The sequence below is a fragment of the Rhinolophus hipposideros genome (genome assembly GCF_964194185.1).
Source record: "Rhinolophus hipposideros genome assembly, chromosome: 22".
NCBI classification, from domain to species: domain Eukaryota; kingdom Metazoa; phylum Chordata; class Mammalia; order Chiroptera; family Rhinolophidae; genus Rhinolophus; species Rhinolophus hipposideros.
Genome location: NC_138068.1, coordinates 38,674,972 through 38,695,481, shown reverse-complemented (window position 1 = coordinate 38,695,481; position 20,510 = coordinate 38,674,972). Strand labels below are relative to the sequence as shown.

Here is a 20,510-nt window from a genome sequence, read left to right as displayed (position 1 = left end):
TGGTGTCCCATTGTTCTCTAAGGCTGATTTTTATTCACTCTTTTTTTTTTTCTGCTTCTCATATTTGATAATCTCATTTGAACTACCTTAAAGTTTACTGATTCTTTTTCTGCTGGGAATCCCTCTAAATTTTCATTTCAGTTATTGTACTTTTCAGCTCTAGAATTTGTTAGTTTCCTTCTTGTAATTTCTATTTTTTCATTGATATTTTCTATTTGGTGACACTTTATTCTCCTGGTTTTATTTCTTTGTTTAGATTTCCTTTAGCTCTCTGAGCATATTTTAATACAGTTGATTTAAAGTCTTGATGTAGTAAGTCCAATGTCTGGGGTGTCTTGGGGACAGTCTCTATTAATTTCTTTTTTCCCTGTGAATTGTTCATAATTTTTTGTTTCTTTGCATGCTTCATAACTCTTTGTTGAAAACTGAAAATTTTGATTACTATAACGTGGCAACTCTAGAAATCAGATTCTGCCCTCTCCCAGGCCTTGTTATTTCTGCCTGTAGTTGTTTCTCTAGTGACTTTTCTAAACCATTTTTGTAAAGCCTGTATTCTTTGTAGCCTTTGAAGTCTCTGTTCTATTAGCTTAATGGTCAGCTAATGACTTGACAGATCTCCTTAAACACCTAGAGCCAAAAATACAAAATGCTTTCATTTTGTAGGTTGGTTATGTGAGGCACTCCAGTGTTTAGCTGCGCTGTCTAAAACGCTGCCTTAGCGTTTATTCCTCCTTCTGTGGAGGCTTAAAGTTGGCCAAAGGTGTAAGATTAGGGTCTTTTCAGGTCTTTTATGAGCTTATGTCCAGCCATAGGCATGTAGGTGGCCTTCTAGATTTCCTGGTGTATGTGTAGACCTTTTAAAGCCCCTATCCCTCCCCCCCCCCACCCACCAGTATCTCCTTTCCTAACCTCTTCCTTCTCAGACATTTTGGCTATTGTTTTCACCATCTGTTATCTCTTGCCTCAGGTGGCTGAGATTAATACATTTACCTTTAAATGCTTTCAATAAATGCCACCTGAGAATCTGCTTCTACCCTGGGGAAACTCCAGGTTAAGTGAAACAAAGGCAAACCCTTGAGTTAATCCTTCAAGGAGTCACCAGATGAATCACACAACTACAGTTTCTTGGGAAAAAGATCCATATTGTTTCCTCTGGTACCAACAACCCTCACCCAAAATATGGATGAACTGCTGTCTTCATGGCTGCTGCTGAGCTGGGGATGGGAGATGTTAGGCAGATAAGATATAGTGCCACAGCACTCTCTTACCAAAGTCCAACAGCTTCATTCTTTATTTAGCATTCCCCTCCTTGTTTTAAGTTTAACATATTAAACTTAAGTTACATATATGTTTACATATATATTTATATATTAAACTTGTTATATATATTAAACTTAAGTTATATATATATTAAAGTTAAGTTATATATATATATATGGATTCCAGAGCTCTGAAGAAAATTGATTCTCACAGTTTTTGCCAACATATTCTTTACTTTTGGGGAGGAGCAGAGTTTAGAATTCCCTATTCTACCATTTTCACTGACATCACTACTGCATGGCTAAGTTTTATCCTGTTTACAGCAAGTAGAAGTGTCATTTTCTTAAAAACAGAAGTGAAAATAAATGATAGGAAGTTCAGAACCAGAGACACTCTTGGATAGTTTTTAGTATATAAATATTTTCATGAACTAGGTGTTCAATACTGCTGAATAAATGTGAGAAAACAATACCAGGCTCTAGAAAAATGAAAGAAACTCTAGCCTCAAGCCAAAGAAGAGATTATGTGTTAATAACATATAAAGGACTCTCATTAAAATAAATGTTCAGTCTCACAGATATTCAGAGATATTAATTCTCTTAGTAAAGACATTTTCAGATACTGAGAACTATTTATATTGGGATATATGGTATAAATCTATTTGTACTTTTTTTCCCCCACCGGTACCTATCCTGATCTAAATAGTATTAATTTTCTGTGTCAGGATTTGAAAACTATCAAACAATAACAACAACAACAAGAAACTTAGAAATCTATGATTTATGAAAATATTGATGGGGAAAAAAATCGCATTTTCAGGCCATTTTAAAAGAATAATCTTCATAGAATTTATATCCAAAATAACCTAAAGTTTGAGGCAAATTTGAATGAATAATCATATTTCTGGTCCGTTTTGAAGAAAAAACTGGCATAAGACTTACATCCAAAAAAGTTTACAATTTGAATATAGATTAAAAAAAACATATTTTGGTGAATATGGGTTTGGTAAACAGTTATGGTAATTCGTGTCCAAAACCTTCCAAGATTTAGCAGATTTGGATATTTTGGTTTCACACTATTTCAAAAGAAAAATATGGCATACGATTTTTTCCAAAAATCATTATTATGTCCAAGGCAAATTTGGATGAAAAACCATCTTTCTGAACCGTTTTGGAAGAACGGTTGCACGGGACTTAAATCCAAAGAAACCCACTTTTTGGGAAAAAGCTGGCATAGAGCTTATGTCCATGAAACTGCATTTTGGAATGAATTTGGATGTAAAAAGTATCATGATTGGGGGCCACTTTAGAAGAAAATCTGGCACAGGACTTATGTCTAATAAACCTTACTATATTAGTATACTTTAACAAAAGGTAACATTTTATAGACATTTGCAAAGAATAATCTGGCACAGGGTTTACCAAAAGCCCCACAATTTGAGGACATTTGGGTGAAATGTCACATTTTAGGCCACTCTGGAAGAAAATTTGGCAAAGGAATTAGTCCAAAAACTCTAAAAAATTATTTGAGCCAATTTGAAAAATCACATTTCCAGGCCATTTGGGAAAAAAGTCTTGCTAGGACTTATGTCCAAAAGATGCCAAAATTTGAGTGAATTTGGATAAGAAATCACATTTTCTGCATATTTTAGAATAATCTGTTGTAGGACTAATTTTCAATAAGCCCCCAAATTTGAGCAGACTTGGTTGAAAATATCATATTGCTAGGGCTTGTGGGGACACCTAGCTGGCATATGGCTTATTTCCTAGAACTCCACTATTTACATGAAATTGGACTTTTAAAACCATGTTTCTTGTCCACTTGGGGGTGGGGGAGTATTTGACCAAGGATTTGTCAAATGATTTGAATGAATTTTTATGAAAAAGTATATTTTTAGGTGATTTTGTGAAATAATGTAGCAGAGAATTTAGAACCATAACACCTTAACAATTTGAGCAAATATAGATGAAAAACACATTTTTGGGTCATCTTAGAAATATCTGGCATAAGAATTATTTCCAAACCCCGTAAGATTTAGTAAATTGGGGTAAAAAATTGATTGTTCAAGACTAGTGTGGTATTATGGCCAGAAAATCTCCCTTGTGCCAATTTAAATGAAAATGTCTTTCTGGGCCAGTTTAGAAGAAAACTCAGATGTGTAAGTTTAAATGAAAAAATTAAACTGTTTGAGTGAATTTAGATGAAAAATTGCCTATCCTGTGTTATTTTGGAAGAAAATTCTGCTGTAGGGCTCGTGATCAAGCAACTCTTCTACTTGACTGCTGAGGCTTTGGTAAGTTTTGAAATTGGCAAGTGTAAGTCCTTCAACTTAGTTCTTCTAAAAATGTACTAGATCCTCTCATTTAAGTACATAGAGATGTTTCTCTCATCCTCTGACAACATAATAGTTTTATTTGTGCATAATTGACTTATTTAATGAATTCCTCTATTAGTAAACATTTTTCTTAACTAAAATTTTAAGTTACCACTGCACTAAAGAACTTATATAAACTATTTTGCACATTAATATGTATAGCTATTAATTTCATTAAGCAAGATTATGGACTCAAGGTGAATATAAATTTTTAATTTAGGTAGATATCACCAAGTTGTCCACCATGAGACTAGTACCAATTTATATTCCTAAGAGTAATGTATAAGTGTACCTGTTTCCACAGTCTACAATGGTATGTTTTTAAATTTTGTAATTTTTGCCAACTTGCAAATGATACATCTCTGCAAGGTTTTCATTTGTATCCTTACTGACATTAAAGATATTTTCAAATGAAAAAATGACTTCCTATACTGTGATCTTTCTGAGTCTGATCAGTCTGTCTGAGTATTTTTTGTTGCATTGTTAGTTTTTAAAACTCCATGTCTAGAGATACCATGCAGATATCTCTGTAATATGAACTATAGTATTTCCCTTCAGTTTGTGTTTTGTTTTGGCTAAAGGTGGGTTGCTTTGCAGCATTTATTTTTGTGTAGCCAAACCTGATCTATTTTCATTATGGCTTCAAGATTCTGAGTCATAGAAGTCAGTCCTATCTTATAAAGAAGTGTTACAATTATCTATTACTATATAACATACAACACTAAAATTTTGGGCTTAAGACAACCATTTTATTATCATTATCCCTCACAGTTCTGTTGACTGACTGGGTTCAGCTGAATGGTTCTCATTTAAGGTTGGAAGTCTTGACAGAATGGGAGTTCCAAGATGAGTCAATCACATAACTGGAGTTCATGTTCACTGTTGGCTAGCTCAGCTGGGGCTGTTGACCAGAGTGACTCATGAGGCCTCGCCATGTGGCTTGAGGTTTACACAGCATGGTAGAGGGGTTCAAAAAGTAGAATCTATAAGTTTTCTTATGAACTAGCATCAGAAGTCCCATGATACTTCTTCTCCTACATTCTATTGACCAAGCAAGTCACTAAGGCCAGTCCAGACTCCTGGGGAGGGTAACTAGTCTCCATCTCATCATATACTCCTGTGTATGAGACTATATGAGAAGGAATTGATGATGTTCGTCTTGGGGACTATCTCCACAGTTCACCCTCTGAACACCAAATTTCGTGTCCATCCCATGTGAAATATACCCTCATCCCTAAGACCCCTAGTCTTATCCCATTATGGCATTGGCTCAAAGTTCAGTATCTAAATCAGGTCAGGGTATAGATGATGCTTTATCTGAAGACTTGTGACTAAAGAAGCATATCTAACATCCATTATTGATGCAGGGATAGGATAACCAGAATAACTACTTCTATTTGAAAAATGGAGAAATAGCATACACACACACAACAGGCACTGGTTCATACAAATTCTGAAATTCAACTGGGCACATGCCATCAGCTTTTTGATTAGTGCCCAGTACTGCCTCTTGGGAGTAATTCTCCGTAGCTTTTGTGTCTACACTCTTGAGTTATTCTTCCTTTTCTACAAGAAATGATCCATGTTTGCAGCTTAGATTTCTCAGCCTGCCTCTCTGTCCAAAGAGATTTTTCTTTGTCCTTTTCAGACTATGCTGTGTTTTTATTACAAATGTCATGGGTTGCCCATGCCTCTTATTGAAGTTCACTCTATTAGAATGAAACCACATCGACAGAACTCTTCAAGTCAAGTCGCTCTCTGGTTTGGGTTGAATGTCAGGGTGCTGTAGGACAGTATCCTCAAAATTCATAGAAACCATTTTGTGTGATTGAGCGGGTCTAGGAGCTACATACTTAAATCTTCTGACAACTTAAAAAAGGGTCTTACAGCTGCATCCCTGAGATGATATTTACCTTAAAGGCCACTTGTCTTGGGCAAAACCTTTGGACTGAAACAATGGAGGAGGTATGATTAAGAATCTTTAAATATCTTCAGCTTTGTAATTGGAGAACTATTGAGGGTGTGAGCCTAAGGGGCCTTAGACCAGTTAATAGATGGCTGACATGGAGATTGGGCATGGGATGGAGTGCTGAGGAGCATGACTGTAAGTTCTAAACCCTGGTATTACAGGACTGATTTGGGAGTGTGGCTTTAAGAGCCTTTTCCCTGTCGTTGGAGGACTAAGGAGAGAAGATGGTTAAAGGTCTTTATATTATTGGAGTGCTGATGAGGTGGTATAGCAATGGGTGACCTGATATGAGTGTGACTGGAGACCCAAGACTCTGAGACTAAAGAATTGCTTGGTCATAGCTCAAACACCAAGCCCTGAGACTTGAGTGTGGGGACAATGTATTGTTGAGAGTGTTGAGGGCGCTCCATGATGGGAGAACCAGAGACTAAAGCCTGAGAAAAAGCAAAAGAGGTCTTTAGTGGATGATTCAGCAAAGGCAATAAACACCTGAGAGGTAAGAAGAGATGCAAACAAGAGAGCTGTCATAGAAGCCAAGGTAAGAGGGTAATTGCAGATGAAAGTGGACTCCAGAAGAAGACATGTTTTCTGGAAGAAACCTGGAAGATTCCCTCCCCTCACCTGAAATTCCTGAACACAGTTCCTAGATTCTCTAATACAAGGGACCACTTTCCAATCAATATACTAGTGACCCAGTTCTTATGTCTTCCAAGGAATTGAGTTCTTGTGGAATAGTGGATTTTGGAAGAGTTCAAGATATCTGTACCACTCCTTATTCCCTGTCGTTACAGATGAGTGAATGAGGTACACAGCCAGGTTACAGATTTGTAAAGAAGCAAAGTTTATTAAAACAAAAGGCCACAAAACACGAAGATTTAGTGTGGAGAAAGTAAACTAAGCCAAATGTCCTCTGACCACTTATGGAATGCATTTTTCTACTCCATTTCATGAAAGTGTAAAAAGGTTGATTTAGTCCTCACCACCATTCTACTTTCAAAGACCATGTAAGGAGTCAGAAGATTGCCCCAAACAGAGAAGAGGTTTGAGAGTCAGGTTGGAGTGGTGGATTGTGGTGAAGATATTTTATCCTCCTGCGTCTGTTAAGGTGAGACTACCAGCTAAAGCCTTGCCCACAGGTCTTGCACTCCTAAGGCTTTTCCCCTTGGTGTGTCATCTGATGTAAGATGAGGTGTGACTTTTGGATAAAGCCTTGGCCACACTCTCTGCATACACAAGGCTTCTCTTTTGAATGTACCCATTTATGCGTAATTAAAGCTGACTTATTGCTAAAGCCTAGTCCACACTGCCTGCACATGTAAGGCTTATCCCTCAAGTGTTTCCTTTTGTGCCTGATGAGACCTGCCTGGTGACTAAAGCCCCGCCCACACTCCCTGCACACATACGGCTTTTCCCCTGAGTGTGTCCTCTGGTGTGCAATGAGGTTCGACTTCTGGCTGAAGCCTCGCCCACACTCCTCACATACCATGGGCTTTTCCCCTGAGTGTGTCCTCTGGTGTCTGATGAGATTTGACTGCTGGCTGAAGCCTCGCCCACAATCCTTGCACATGATGGGCTTATCCCCTGAGTGTATGTTCTGGTGTCTATTGAGGTGTGACTTCAGACTAAAGCCTCGTCCACACACCCCACACACATAAGGCTTCTCCCCGGTATGTGTCCGTCTGTGTGAGATGAGGGTTGAATTTTGGCTAAAGCTGTGGCCACACACTCCACATACATAAGGCTTCTCCTTTGAATGTGTCCTCTGATGGTTGACGAGGGTTGTCCTCTGTCTAAAGCATCGCCCACACTCCTTGCAGGCATAAGGCTTCTCGCCTGAGTGCGTTCTCTGGTGTGAGATGAGGTTCGACCTATCACTGAAGCCTAGTCCACAATCACTGCACACAATGGTCTTCTCCTCTAAGTGTGTCCTCTGGTGTCTAACGACAGCTGACTTCTGGCTAAAGCCTTTCCCACATTCCCGGCACACATAGGGCTTCTCCCCCGAATGTGTCCTCTGGTGTATGATGAGGTTTGATTTCTGACTAAAGCCTCGCCCACATTCACTGCACATATAAGGCTTTTCGCCTGAGTGTGTCCTCTCGTGTATGATGAGTGTTGACTTCCGGTTAAATCCTCGCCCACACTCTCTGCACAAAATAGGTTTCTCCCCCGAGTGTGCCTTCTGGTGCCTGGCAAGGCTTTTCTTTAGACTAAAGCCCTTCTCACACACCCCACACACATATGGCTTCTCCCCTGAGTGTATCCTCTGGTGACTAAGCAGGTTTGTCATCTTGCTGAAGCCCAGTCCACACTCTCCACAATTGACTGTTCCAAATCCTAAGACTTCTATGCTGTTCAGCAATTTGTCTGTTTCCTCAGGATTCCCCACCTGAGTGGGGCTGGCCTCTATTTCCACCCCTTTGATGCCATTCCTAGAGCTGACTGGCTGCCTTTGGGGTGGCGTGGAAAATGCTGCTAAAGTCCTTTTCTTTGTCTTTCCAAATGAAAGCTTGGCTCCTCTCTCATGACCTTCTGCTGTTTCCCTCCAGGAACTTGGATCAGAGGCTTGTTCCTGCTTCTTCTGGTCCCCTGGGCACAGATCCCCTGGCTGGACATGATTTCCTGCACACAAGCATGGGAAGGTCCAGGGGGGATGATTACACAGCATGTGCTGCATGGGGAACTTAGGACTGGAGAAATCCGGAGGGCAAAAAGGACAGAAGTGGAGTTCTTGCTTTGGTTCTGCTGCAGAGAGAAGAGTCTGAGTCAGAACTGAGACTCGGTGGGGCAACCTAAGCCATTCCCCCAAGTCTGATGGCAAGACTCGATTCCCTGTTCTTCAAAATGCTTAAAACTTAACTGCTACCTAGTCAAGACTTCCTTTACATGACCTACTTTTCCAGCCTATCACATCTTCCAATTTCCATTACTATCCAGAAAACCCACCCCTAAGCCTCTTCTATGTATCAGACTATGAAAGCATCACAGGCAGTTTTGGCTCTCTAAATAGGGCCAATATGCAACAATCTTTTCCCCTTACTATAATTATCTTCTAACTAACAACATCCCACACTGATATAAACTGTGTCCACAGCATTTTCTTTGACAGATACCTAACCAGGGATCCATGTGGAAATGTCCTATCTTTTGCTATTTCCCGATGAGGGCAAAGGGATAGATTGAGAGAGTAGTCATTCAGACTGGAGAACCCCTAATTCAGGAAGCAGCACAAGAGTGGCTAACGAAATTGTGTGTGAGATATCTGAACTAGAGTTTCCCCACTCACTAACAAATAAAAAAAAGAGGATTATTTTGTACCAGAATTCCTACAAGGCAGTAGGTTTTCAACAAAGTCAGCTGAAGGCAATAAATAACCACACAATTTGAAAAAACCGGTACAGATCTTACTGGATCTACCTGAATATTCTTTCCCTGATCAATGAACTGAATTTTTAAAAAACAATTATGTACACATGTACATTTCAGAATTATTCCCTTATATAAAATGCTACTGTATTTGGAGACAGGGCCTTTAAGAAGGTAATTAAGGTTTAAAACGCTCATAAGGGTGAGGCCCTAATCCAATATGATGGTGTCCTTATAAGAGAAGGAAGAGATAGCAGGGATGTGCACGCACAGAGAAAAGGCTACGTGAGGATATAGTGATAAGGCAGCCATCCGCAAGCCAAGGTGAGAGGCCTCCTAAGAGACCAAACCTGCTGACACCTTGATTTTCCAAGAACTATAAGCCTCCGAACTGTAAAAAACTTCTGCTGTTTAGGCCACCCCGTCTGTGGTATTTTGTTCTGGCAGCCCAAGCTGAAGCAGATGCTTTACTTCCTCTGCCCTGACCTCTCCTATCACTGTAGTCAAGCACCTACACATCTGCCCCATAGTCAGCTCCTAAGTAAGTCCTGTGAAACATATCAGTTATTACAGTAAATGTGAAAGGGACACAGTCCCTATTATAAAAGACAACACTTAGTTTGGCATAAAATGTAATACCAGCTACATGCTGCTGCTTAAAAGAAGAACACCCAAATCACATTATTTTTATTTAAAAATAAAAGGATGAACACAGAAATACCATACCAAAAAAATACACAAGAAAGTGGGTGCTAAGACTAACCAGAAAGAAAGGGAAAGTTAAACAAATGTCACATGGAACAAACAGAATTTTAATGTTAAAAACTTCATCAATAAATGAGATTATAATTGTCATGAATCTTTAACAGTTTACTGAAGTAAAATATAAGGCAAAAACTTAGAAATAAATGGCAAATTTGATATAAATTACAATGACACTGGGGAGATTTATGACTCTTCCTAGCAGATAAAAAGTAAGGATATCAACAACCCAAATAATGGGAATAATTTCTATTATATATGCTATATTCCCTCGATTCAAAGACAATTAATTGTAAGGCTCTTTTTAAAATTTAATAAAACAGAAATAGAAAATTTCTTACTTAGAAAAAGAAAACATACTTTTTTGTGCATGAGACATTTATAAAATTGACAAAAGAATTTTAAAAATTAAAACACACATAATTCTTTAAAGTTATCTATACCATTATAATTTAAAAATAATGCTAAGCAGAAAGAAAAATTCCCAGAAATCCTTACCCCACTCTCTCCAATTCTATTCCCACCAAGGTAATCACTAGTAACGGTAAATAACAATACAGACTTCTATTTTCACATAAACGTATAGTATACAGTCTTTCACACACTTCCCTTTTTAAACAAAATACTGAACAGTGTATATCTTCTGCAACTTTTTCATTTAATAATATATAGATTAAGTATCTGAGTTTTCTGTTAAAGAAAGTAAAGAAAAATTGACTCATCCTTAATAAATAGATAGGAAATATCAAACAAAAAGAGAAAATTATAATAAAAGTAAATGGAAATGACAGAACTAAAAAGTACAATATCTGAAATGAAAAATGCACTGGCCAGGGGCTTAACAGCATATTGGAGATGACAGACGAGACAGTAAACTTGAAGAGAGATCAACAGAAATCATCCAATCTGAAGAACAGAGAGAAAAAAAGATTTAAAAATATGGATAGGCTCCTTAACCTATCATTGTGGGACAATACCAAAAGGACTAATACACATGTAATTGTAGTCCCAAAAAGAGAACAGAAAAAAACATGTGAATGAATAATGTCTGAAAAATTCCCAAATTTGGCTCTAGCTGTAAATTTACAGATTCAAAAATCTCAGTGAATCCCAAGCAGGGAAAATATAAAGAAAAGTATGCTTCAACAGTCACATTATGGTCAAACACCTGAATACCAAACAAAGGGAAAACTTTGAAAGTAGCTAGAGGGGATAAAAAGGAGTAACAATTATGGAAATGACAGCTAATCTATGCCATTATTGAATTGTATAAACTTTAGTCACTCAGATGCTTCACTATCGAAAAGGGGAACATCATCTGTACAGCACTAAAAAGAAAAATCAATCTAGAATTCTATATCCAGTGAAAATATCCTTCAAGAATGAAGGTAAAGTAAAGATACATTCAGAAAATCAAAATATAGCAAATACACTGCCACCTGCACCACAAAAAAATGGTAAGTAAGTCCTTTAGGGTGAAGAAACTCAGATCTCCAGGAAAAAAATGAATAAGTATAGAAATTGGTATATTATCTAAATGCATATAAAAGAATATTTTTTATCTTGATTTAAAAAATACACGAGTGTTTAAAACAAATATTTTAACATTGTATTAGGGAGTTTACAATGTATGTAGGTATAATACAAATGACAACTATAAAGGATGTTGGGGGGAGGGGTAATTGGGAACTATGTAATTGCAATGTTCTTATATTTTTACATAAAATGGGAACCAGAATAAATAGAATTAGAAAAGTTAGGACTGTATATTGTAATCCCTTAGAACAGGAGTCAGCAAACTTTTTCTTAAACAGTCAGATAGTAAATAATTTAAGCTCTGAGGGCTAAAATAAAATTGAGAATATTATATAGGTACTTATGTAATCATTAAAAAAATCTAAAAACTATTCTTGGCTCAGTTTTTTAAGAATTCCATTTCAATTTATGAACTGGATTTTTAGCCTTCCTCCTGGGCTTAACCTTCTTTCTTTAGCTCACTTAGTTTCCCTCTCCCCCTTACACCCCCCCTTACCCCCACCATTCTTGTGTGATCTTTTAAAAAAAAATAGTGACGAAAAAGAAGCCCATGAATATGAAAGAGAACTGCGTGAGGTAGAGAAGGCAAACACAGTGGGAGAAAGAAAGGTTTCTAGTGGAGGAAAGCCCCTTCACACTTGAGTGAAGATGAAGGTCTGGAAGGGAAGCCTGCCAGGCAATGCAAACAGCAACCCAGGAGGTGAGGAGAAAGGCTTCCCTCTTGAGCACCTGAGCAATGTTTCCTCTCTCCCACCCCCTGAGCTGCCTGCAGTTCTCCGCTCCACTTGCCCAGTGTTCTCCACTCACCTGGACAGGTGGCTGGTAGGCATTTTCTCTCCTCTCTCCAGGTTTCCTTCCCTTGCTCCAGCTGGGTGATAAGCTTTGGTTTAGAAAATGGAATTCCTGCTCACAGGAAAAGAAAACAAGGTGGCTACAGGTTATGCGCTTGGGGGCCAAGTCAGAAAGCAAGATAGCTGCTTCAAGTACACATCCTAAAGTACACAGCAGCAAGAATAAGAGTCCTAAGAGACGCCAGGCTTACCCAGCGAGACCAAGTTGCTATAGTTTTCCAGCATCACCTCCCTGTACAGGGACCTCTGAGCAGGGCTCAGCAGCATCCACTCCTCTTGGGTGAAGTCCACAGCCACGTCTCTGAATGCCATGTGTGCCTGTAACACAAAGCACAGCCCTGTTCACTGAGGAGCCAGCCTTGCCCATGACTCAGTGAAGGGTAGGGAGTAGACTGCCCTGGGACCGGCAGGAGAGATATCCAGATCCTGCCTTTTTGACCCTGGTACCATGTGTTCCAAGACCTGTAAACCTTTGTTATTAGCCAGCCAGCAGCACCTGTGAATCTACATTCAAGATTCTGGGTGGGCTGTTTGGAGAATATATGCAAAAAAGAGTCCCTAACTCTAAGGAACTTTAAATATAGGGAGAGAGAAGAGCAGACAACATATAAAAATTAAATAGTAGTAAAGCAGTACAGACTTTCTGAGTTTTAAGAATTTTAAAGATTAAAAATTATGACCAATCAAATCAATATTGAAGCATCTGAGTGACTAAAGTTCATACAATTCAGTAATGGCATAGACTAAACTATAACTTGGTCCTTCCCCTAAATCCCAAGCCCCCTTGACCTTCTCAGGGCTGAGTGGCACAAGCGGAGAGTGATAAAGAGCACGAACTTGAACCGCACACCCTAGGTTTGGGGTCCTCCTCTGCCATCAACCAGTACCTTGGTTTTCTCACCTGTGAAATTTATGGCCCTACACTGTGGATGATCAGGGCAGACCTTCTTGGTCACTCATTACAAATTCATTTCTAAACCCCATTTTCATCCTCCTGCCCAGTTTTACTCATATATCCTTAACACTATTCCAAAATGGAGGGCATACTGGAACACACACATCAGGAAAGATTTCATGAGAGAGGCCCAAGAGTTTGGTCTTGAAGGATGGCCAGGAATTGTGGCAAGAGAAAAGTACTAGGTATTCCAGCTAACCCATGTGAGAAGCAGAGGACACTGTGGGAAAAGGAAGAGAGGAAGGCATTATGTGGACAGGGAGGACCTGGGAGGAATAAAAGGCACCTAGTGGTAAGATACAGAATAGGTGGGCTGTAGCAGTCTAGGATTTTTACATTTTTAATATAAAATATACACAACAAAAATTTTACTATTTTTATCATTTTTATAATAAGTGTACACTTCAGTAGCATTAAGTATATTCATATTGTTGCATAACCACCACCACGGTATCCATTTCCAGAACTCAATTCATCATCCCATGCTGGAACTCTATAACCATTAAACAATAACTTCCTCCTCCTCACCAAACCCTGTTAACCGCCATTTTATTTTTCATTTCTAGTATGAAGCTATTCTATGTAATGCAAATAAGTGGAATTATACAGTATTTGTCCTCTGTGTTTGGCTAATTTCACGTATAACGTCTTCAATATTCATTCATGCAGAAACATGTCAGGATTTTCTTCCTTTTCAAGAGTAAAAACTATTCAATTGTATGTATATGCCATTCATTATCAATGGGCATTTGGTTTGTGCCCCTGTTAACTACTATGAATAATACTACCATGCAAATTGGTGTATAATTATTTGTTTGAATCTTTGCTTTCAATTCTTTTGGGTTTATGCCCAGAAGTGGAATTGCCAGAACACATAGTAATTTTATGTTTTTCTTTTTCAGTAAATACTGTACTGTTTTCCATAGTGACTGCACTATTTTATATCCTCACTAGCAGTGCAAAAGGGTTCTAATTTCTCCATATCCTCGCCAACACTTGCTGTTTTCGTTTTCTTTTTTTTTACTATTATTATTATAGCCATCCTATTAGGTATGATAGGTATAAACTGGTATCTCATTGTGGCCTTAATTTGTATTTCCCTAATGATTAGTGATGATTAGCATAGTTTCATGTGATTGTTGGCCTTTTGTATATCTTCTTTGCAAAAATGTCTATTCCTGTGTAGATGCATGACCAATGTGCTGTACAACTGAAGCTGTATTAGAATAATATTGTATGTCAAAAACACGCACGCGCGCGCGCGCGCACACACACACACACACACTCACACAAAGGTCTGACAACTGAGTTCACGAACTCATCACTTTGTGAGGGGTGTAAATGTCTATTATGTTTCTTTGTACACATGAAACTAATAATAATAATAATGAAAATAAATCTATTCAAGTTCTTTGCCCATTCTTGAATTGGGTGTTTGGTTTTTTCGTTGTTGGGTTATAGGAGTTTGTTATATATTCTGGATCTTAATCATTTATCAGATAAATTGACAAATATATTCCATGTCTTTAATGTACAAAAGGTTTTAATTTTGATGAAATCCCATTTATTCTTTTGTTGTTGCCTGGACTTTTGGTGTAATAGCCAAGAAATCATCACTAAATCCAACTTTATAGAGTTTTCCCTTATGTTTTTATAGTTTTATGTTATCCCTAAGAGATTTATATCTTTAGCTCTTAATTGTTTAGTTCTTTCACCCATTCTGAGTTAATTTTTGTATATAGTGTTAGGTAATGGTCTGACAAACATCCTTTTGCATATAGGTATAGTTTTCCCAACAATATCTATTGAATAGGCTATCTTTTCCATATTGAATGGTCTTGGTACTCTTGTCAGAAATCATTTGATCATTATGGGAGGGTTCATTTTGGGGCTCTCTATTCTGGTCCATTAGTCTGTAATTCTTTCTTTATCCCAGTATCACACAGTTTGGATTACTATAGCTTTGTAGAAATTTTTGAAATCAAGAACTGTCAGTTATTCAACTTTGTTCTTTTTCAAGATTGTTTTGGCTATTCAGAGTCCCTTGAGATTCCATATGAATTTTAAGATGAATTTTTCTATTTCTTGGGGAAAAAGTCATTGGGTTTTTGATAGGGATTACACTGCACTGGTTTGCATACCATTGTCATCTTGGCAATATTAACTTTTCCAATCCATGAACATGTAATGTCTTTCCATTCATTTCCTTGTCTTCTTTAATTCACTCAGCAATGTTTTATAGTTTTCAATGCACAAGTCTTTCACTTCCTTGCTTAAGTTAATTACTACTAATTATTTTATTCTTTTTGATGCTACTGTAAATGGAGTTTTTTTTTCTTTCTCTCTCTCTCTCTCTCTTTCTTTCTTTTTTTAAAGATTTTATTGGGAAAGGGGAAAAGGACTTTATTGGGGAACAGTGTGTACTTCCAGGACTTTTTTCCAAGTCAAGTTGTTGTTCTTTCAGTCTTAGTTGTGGAGGGCGCAGCTCAGCTCCAGGTCCAGTTGCCATTGCTAGTTGCAGGGGCGCAGCCCACCATCCCTTGGGGGAGTCGAACCGGCAACCTTGTGGTTGAGAGGACGCACTCCAACCAATTGAGCCATCCGGGAGCTCAGCGGCAGCTCAGCTCAAGGTGCCATGTTCAATCTTAGTTGCAGGGGTCGCTGCCCACCATCCCTTGCGGAACTCGACGAATTGAACTGGCAACCTTGTTGTTGAGCCCACTGGCCAATGTGGGAATCGAACCGGCAGCCTTCAGAGTTAGGAGCACGGAGCTCTAACCTCCTGAGCCACCGGGCCGGCCCTATAATTTTCTTTTTTAAAAAACACATAATTTATTGTTAAATGAAGAAGTTACAAAGCAAAATGGAGTGAACAGATATTAAAGATAAATTTAAAAAATAGTTTTTGTCAAATACTATTCTGAATTTCCTAAGGTTAGAAACAAGAAAAGTGTCAAATGAAAAGGTAATCATTCTTTTTTAAAAGATCTGGATTTGAAAAGAAAAGCTTTTCTCTGAAAATAAAATCACCCTTATCACATAAAAGACATAATATAAGAGACTGAGAAGAGACTTTTTTTTTGATGTTTACAAAAACGTTATTATAAGTGCAAAACCTTGGAAACAACTAAGATGTCCTTCAGTAGGTGAATGGGTAAACCAGTACATCTAGACAATGCTAAAAATCAATGAGTCATAGAGGAATCTTAATTCCATATTACTAAGTGAAGAAGCCAATATGAAAAGGCTACATATTGTATGATTCCAACTCTATGACATTCTGCAAAAAGCAAAACTGTGGAGACAGTAAAAAGATCAGTGACTGTCAGGGGTCGGGGTAGGGGTAAAGAGGTGGCAAGATGTTTTGTGGTTTTTTTTTTAAAGATTGTTATTAAAATATAGCTAACATACAGTATTATATTAGTTTCAGGTGTACATCATAGTTATGCAACAGTACCCACCTACCTCTATACAGAGTTATCACCACATTATTGATTATATTCCCTATGCTAAAGAAGTAATCACCATGATAAGTCCAGCAAGTAGTGGTTCTTCCAAGCCACTACGTTTTGGGATGGTTTGTTGTGCAGTAATCAATAATCAGAATCCTTCCAGACATACTGTGCCTTTTCTATCCTCAGCTTTCTTAACGATAGAAGCACCTTCCTTATCATCCATATGCCTACCCAGGCACCACAAGTATTACCCTACTTCCTATATCAAATCAATCACCAGGGCCAACTGATTCCACCTCTGAGAACTCTCAATTCCTCGGCACCACCACATCAGCTGAGAGACAAGGAGAGTGGCAACAGTCCCTCTTGACAGAGTCTCTGGAGACTATATCCCAGTTGGCCTCATCCATTCCGCTAAGAATAGCTCTATATACACAGGGTTGAATTATTCACTCATTCTGTAAGTATTTATTGAGCTCCAACTGTGTGACAGGCTCTATTTTAAACACAGGGTATAGAAGTGAACAAAGACAAAAACATCTGTCTTCACTGATGTGAAAGTCTAGGGGGAAGAAGACGGACATATTAGTAAATAAAACACATAGTACATCAGAAAGTGATGAGTAAGATGAAGAGAAATATAGCAGGAAGGAAAAAAGAAGTAGCAGAAGTGGGGTAGGTTTTAGAATTTTAAATAGTGGTTAGGGAAGGCCTCGGTGAGATGGTAATTGAGTAAAAATCTGAAGGATGTGAGGGAATGAGCTAAGTGAGTAACTTTGAAAAGAGCATCGCAGGCAACAGAGCAGCCAGTGCAAAGGCCTTAATGTTTTATAAATTTAGTGTAGCGTAAGTGTACAGTTTACAAAGTCTACAGTAGTGTATAGTCATGTCCAAGGCCTTCACATCCACTCACTGCTCACTCACTGACTCACCCAAAGCAACTTCCAGTTCTGCAAGCTCCATTCATGGTAAATACAGTGTACCATTTTTTATCTTTTATACTATGTTTTTACTGTACCTTTTCCATGTTGAGATATATTCAGATACACAAATACTACTGTGTTACAATTGTGGACAATAACACACTGTACAGGTTTGTAGCCTAGGAGCAATAGGTTATACCATATAGCCGAGAGGTATACCATATAGCCGAGAGGTTATTCCATATAGCCGAGAGGTTATACCACATAGCCGAACTTACACATCGAAGTTTGTGTAAGTATACTCTATGATATTTGCACAGTAACAAAAATGGTCTAACAACACATTTCTCAGGATGCATCCCCATCGTTAAGCAGCATTTGTATTTATTTATACCTTAGGAGCCCAACTCAGGAGGTGGGAGAAAAAAAGGACAGGAAGGTGGAGAACAGAGAGGAAGCTAGGGTGATGCAGGAGTGGAGACAAAGGGAAGGAGGAGGAATCAAGGGGCACCGCAGAGGTGGAACTGAGAGGACACAACAGCCAACCAAATGTGAGGTAGGTTTGGAAAGAAAGAGGCAAGGAAAACTCAAAATGCCCAGCTTGTACCACAACTAGTAATTGCAGCTGTTAACCTAGGTCAGTAAGATCAGAAGAAATGGGAGGAAAGAGAGGCATAGACAGGGAAAACAACCGTGCTAAATTCCAGGTATGTCTCCCTCTCCTACCTTTGATGAGGGCTATTCTGACTGACAAAATAAATAAATAAAAGATAATTTTTAAACAACTGGGGAAAGAAATATTAATTTTGTTGTTGGGTGTAACAATGAAATTGTGGTTATGTGTTAGAGATGCCTACTGAAGGTGCAATGACATGATGAGGATTTGCTGCAAACTAGTCTAGCAGGGAAAAGAGTCAGTGAGGGCACGAGATAGAATGAGAACAGACTATTGATAACTTCACAAGCAGACAAGCCCTGGAAATGAGCAGTCTGAACACATGCTGAGAGAAGAAATGCTAGGGCAAAGATGGAGGAGTCATGAACGAGGACACAAGGGCTGAAGAACAGGCCCTATGAAAATTGTCACCTTTACAACAGGCCTTGTTTCCTGGGGAAACCAGCTGGGACTCTAATCATTGGATGGGACAATCTGGGCACAAGATGTCAAAGTCGACAAAGGAAATCTACCAGTGGTTCAGCATACAAAAGATAAGTGCTTCCCATCTGAAGCTGGGCTTCCAGGAGCCAGGAGTCCTCTCTTTGCCCACCAGGCAACCCTCTTTGGGCAGCAAGAGCTGCCAGGGGTAGAGGATGGGTGGGTGGGTGGGGGAGGCACAGCACAAGCACAAAAGGGTTCAGGAGAGTCACTGGAAACACTCAGGTTCCAGCAGGGCAGGGCCTCTTCTTCCTTAAAGGCATCAGGAATGGACCTGCCACAGAAGAAAAAGACTGTGGGCAACTTGCTGGAAACAGGCCTGAGATGTGGGCTGTGAACAGGACCTGCCCAGACAGGCTACTGAGCTGACCCTGAGCTGACCCTGTGTCACCTTCGCTCTTAATAAGGAAAGTTCATAGCAGAGACTGTCCCAGGCACTGCCGGAGTTTTACCTTATTCTATCCTCAACCCAACGAAATATGATGATCATCTTCATTTCACAGATAAGAAAACTGAGACAGTGAGGTCAGTCTCTTGACCAAGGGGACACAGATATTAAGTGACAAAGTCTGGATGACATACGGCTGAGGAGGCCGTGCTCGTCCACAGGGCCGTCATGGTGAACCACTGTGAGTTGTAAGGATTCTCGGCGCGTCGTTTTGAAATGAATCAAGGGTGATCACGAGGGGATAAGCACTGAATCTGGGTGGCGGGTCTATGAAGCTCTACCTACTTTTGTCTGAAATTTCTCGGTAACAAAAAGTTAACATGGAATTGAAAACCCAAAGCCAGACTACACCAGAGATGTGGGAATCTGTGAGTCCTGTGACCAGTGCCAGCCCCGGGACCTTCGAAAACCTCGCCCAGTGGCCCCCGCCCGGCGTCCTCCTGCAAGGCCCGACCCCCGGGGCCGCCTGCCCAGCGGAGCCCCGAAGACAGCGCCAAAATGGCCCCTTCGCCACCCAGGCCGAGCCGGGCGCGTTGACCAAGCCCGCCCGCCGCTCTCCCCGCCTCCGCAAAGCGGGGGTAGTTGGGCCCGGAGCAAAACTATCAGCCTCCACCTACAAAAACCCAAACTCACGGGCCCGGGGCGGCTTCCGGTCCACCTGCCGGGAAACACCAGGCCCCCGAAGCCTAGTTACTCAACTCCTCCAACCCCGGGACCGGTGGCAGAAGCGACCCCTCTCCTCACGTCGCTGTTTCCGCCGAGGCCGAACATGTCCACCCCACGGGCACCCTAGGACGAAAGGCGGGAGCCCAGCACCCACCACCACCACCTCGAGGCTCTGCCGCTGGGCGGACCCACGTCCCTCGGAGATTCGCGCCCACACCCCCAAATAAGACATCCGGGAGAGCACGGCCTGAGCCACGACAGCGCGACCGCCATCGGCACGGTCCCCAGCCTCCGTCCACAGGCCAGCCTCTCAGCACCTACCTTTCTGCGCGGGGAAGGGCACGGTTGCGGCAACGGTCCCGGGAGTCTCCCTCAGCAACGCCACTAAAGAACAAGGGGTCACTTCAGCCTCCAGCTGGGGAGCGACTCCAGCACCGCGCTGGAACTACACTACCCAGAATCCTCGGCCTGGCGCTGGGACCACACCTCCCAGGATGGTTGGCGCACCCAGAAGCACGCTCACGGCCCGCAGCTCCCATTGGCTTCCGAGGTTGCTGTTTCTGGGCAACCTTCTCCGGTCACCGGATAATGACCACGGTGGCACCTGCATTCCTCCTCTTTTTCCTTAAAACCACGTTCACAAAACATGTACAGGAACCTGGCTGAAGTTTTCCGTCATGCCGTGATCCCTCTCCTAACACCTTCGCCTCAAAGACTACACTTCCCAGTGACGCCTGCAGTAATTTCCGCGTCGGGCACCAGGCCCGGCCCTCGGCGCGCGGAAATGAC

The 20,510-nt window shown here is 40.3% G+C and overlaps 1 protein-coding gene across 3 annotated transcripts; it reads right to left on the bottom strand.

The window, feature by feature from the left end:
• Positions 1-6,421: 6,421 nt before the first annotated feature.
• Positions 6,422-20,478, bottom strand: ZNF133 (zinc finger protein 133). 3 transcript variants are annotated; one of them, XM_081034745.1, is made up of 4 exons: positions 20,043-20,478; positions 12,310-12,436; positions 12,075-12,170; positions 6,422-8,348 (listed from the first exon to the last, which is right to left on the bottom strand). In XM_081034745.1, exons 2-4 carry the CDS (start codon positions 12,428-12,430, stop codon positions 6,751-6,753), a joined length of 1,815 nt encoding a protein of 604 aa, XP_080890871.1. In that variant the 5' UTR covers positions 12,431-12,436; positions 20,043-20,478; the 3' UTR covers positions 6,422-6,750. The 3 variants fall into 3 exon arrangements, with proteins under 3 accessions (XP_080890871.1, XP_080890872.1, XP_080890873.1); XM_081034746.1 differs by lacking the exon at positions 20,043-20,478 and adding an exon at positions 19,689-19,808; XM_081034747.1 differs by having other exon boundaries at positions 6,429-10,637; positions 20,043-20,159.
• Positions 20,479-20,510: the final 32 nt, after the last annotated feature.